Source organism: Enhydra lutris, unplaced genomic scaffold (genome assembly GCF_002288905.1).
Source record: "Enhydra lutris kenyoni isolate GAN:26980312 unplaced genomic scaffold, ASM228890v2 scaffoldscaffold123, whole genome shotgun sequence".
Taxonomy (NCBI): domain Eukaryota; kingdom Metazoa; phylum Chordata; class Mammalia; order Carnivora; family Mustelidae; genus Enhydra; species Enhydra lutris.
The window spans coordinates 490,522-492,780 of NW_019154207.1; the positions used below are offsets into that span (position 1 = coordinate 490,522).

At 37.2% G+C, this 2,259-nt stretch overlaps 1 protein-coding gene across 1 annotated transcript in view; it reads right to left on the minus strand.

Moving 5' to 3' along the window:
- LOC111139896 (nuclear RNA export factor 2-like) overlaps positions 1-1,871 on the minus strand; it is a 121,717-nt gene extending 119,846 nt beyond the window's left edge. Inside the window, 1 exon segment of the mRNA XM_022492322.1 lies at positions 1,420-1,871. Within this exon segment, the coding sequence (XP_022348030.1) occupies positions 1,420-1,871 (452 nt within the window).
- Between the last annotated feature and the right edge of the window lie 388 nt (positions 1,872-2,259).

Below are 2,259 nucleotides of genomic sequence, written 5' to 3' on the forward strand. Positions count from 1 at the left end.
ATACGTGCGCATTGATTTCATCATTTTGGATATATACCTAAACATGAGATGGCTGAATCAAATAGTAGTTCAATTTTTAATTATTTGAAAACCTTCATTCTGCTTTCAGTAATGGCTGTACCAATTTATATTTCCACCAACAGTATGCAAAGATTCTCTTTCCTCCACATTCTCACCAGCACTTGTTATCGCTTGTGTTTTGTTGTTGTTAATAGCCATCCTAGCTGATGTGACGTGATACTTCATTATCATTTTGATTTGTTTCCTTGATGATTAGTGATGTTGGGCACATTTTCATGTACATTTTAACCATTTGTGTATCTTCTTTTGAGAAATGTCTATTCCAGTCCTTTTCCCATTTTATTAAAATCTTTTTTGGTTTGTGTGTTTTCATGCTATCAAGTTATTTGAGCTTCTTATATATTTTGTATATTAATAACTTATCAGATACATGGTTTGTAAATATTTCCTCTTATTCCATAGGTTGTCTCTTCATTCTGGTGATTATTCCTTTGCTGTGTAGAAGATTTTCGTTTCATGCAATCCCATTTTATTTTCAACTTTGTTGCTGTGCTTTGTGTTCATATCCAAGAAATCATTGCTCAGACCAATGTCAAGAAAATATTTTTTAAGGTTTTATTTTATTTTTTTAAGATTTTATTTATTTATTCAACAGACAGAGATCACAAGTAGGCAGAGAGTCAGGCAGAGAGAGAGGGGGAAGCAGGATCCCTGCTGAGCAGCGAGCCCAATGTGGAGCTCAATCCCAGGACCCTGAGATCATGACCTGAGCCAAAGGCAGAGGCTTAACCCACTGAGCCACCCAGGCGCCCCAAGAAAATATTTTTATATATTTATTGAAGACACTATTCTTTTCCAATTTTATGTTCTTGACACACTTGTTAATGATCAGTTGACTTCAAATGTGATTTCTGGGATATCTATTCTTTTCCATAGTTCTATATGTCTGCTTTTATGACAGTACCATGTTATGTTGATAGCTTTATAATATATATTTGGTTTTGCCCATAAGGTGACAAAGATTTTTTTTTCAGCTTTATTGAGGTATAATAAAAAAATAAAATTGTGTATATTTAAAGTGTACAACATGATTTTATATATATATATATATATATATGTTGGGGAATGATTGCCACAAATAAGTTAATTGACACATCTATCATCTCATACATTCATCATCTTTTTGTATGTCTCAAGAACACTTAATATTTTCTCTGAATAAATTTCAAGTATATAATAATACACTATTATTAACCATAGTTCATATGGTTAATACTATGTTGTACATTAGATTCCCTAGGACTTATTTACTTTATTACTGAAATTTGTACCAGTTCATGGGACCACTTCAAGGACTGCATTTGGGTCTGAGGTTAGTGGGGCTGTTACCAAGGGTACCTATGTTTGTTGCTTCTGCTGAGTTCCTGCTGGGTCCTGGTCTGGTCCCTGACTGAGAAGGTCTTCATTTGGACCATGATGGAGCAGAACTGCTCCATCAGTTCTGAAGTGTGCAGGACTGTTATAGGTGATGCCCATGGGTTTGGATCCTTGGCTGAGTCTTTGGGGCAGGCAGGATTACCTTGAACCATGGTAAAACAGCACTGGAGCTGAGTCATACATAGAGCAGCTTCAGGGATAGCAGTCGGGTCCAGGCCTATAACTGAGGTCCTGGATGAGTGTGACTCTTTCCAAGCCCCTTGGTAGAGGGGGCTAATGACAGGATTACAGGCAAGAAGGATTTGAGCCAAGTTCACAACAGGATGGAGCTTCTTCTGATCTATATCCAGGACCTTGGTCAGGGGTCCTAACCACCAATGAGCAGGCCCACTTCTCAAAACAGCCCTTCTCATTCTTGGGCTCCACTGAAGTTTTGCAACCTCCTACCTGGATCCCAAAATTTCCACAAAGGCACTTTTTTCCCCATGATGACTGCCAAATATTTGTTTCATGGGGAGACCTACTGTTCTACCATCATGTTGATGTCACTCGTCTCTTATTTGTAACTTAAATATATCTGATCACTACAGAAAAAATTTTATTGTCTATTTTTTAAATCTTAAAATGATGGCTTTCTTTTTTCTTACAGATTTATTTATTTATTTTAAAAGGTGAGGGAGGGGTAGAGGGAGAGAGTGAGAATCTCAAGCTGATTCCCCACTGAGTGTAGAGCCTGAATGGGGCTCAATCTCATGACCCTGAGATCATGAACTGAGCTGAAATCAAGAGTTGGACACTTAA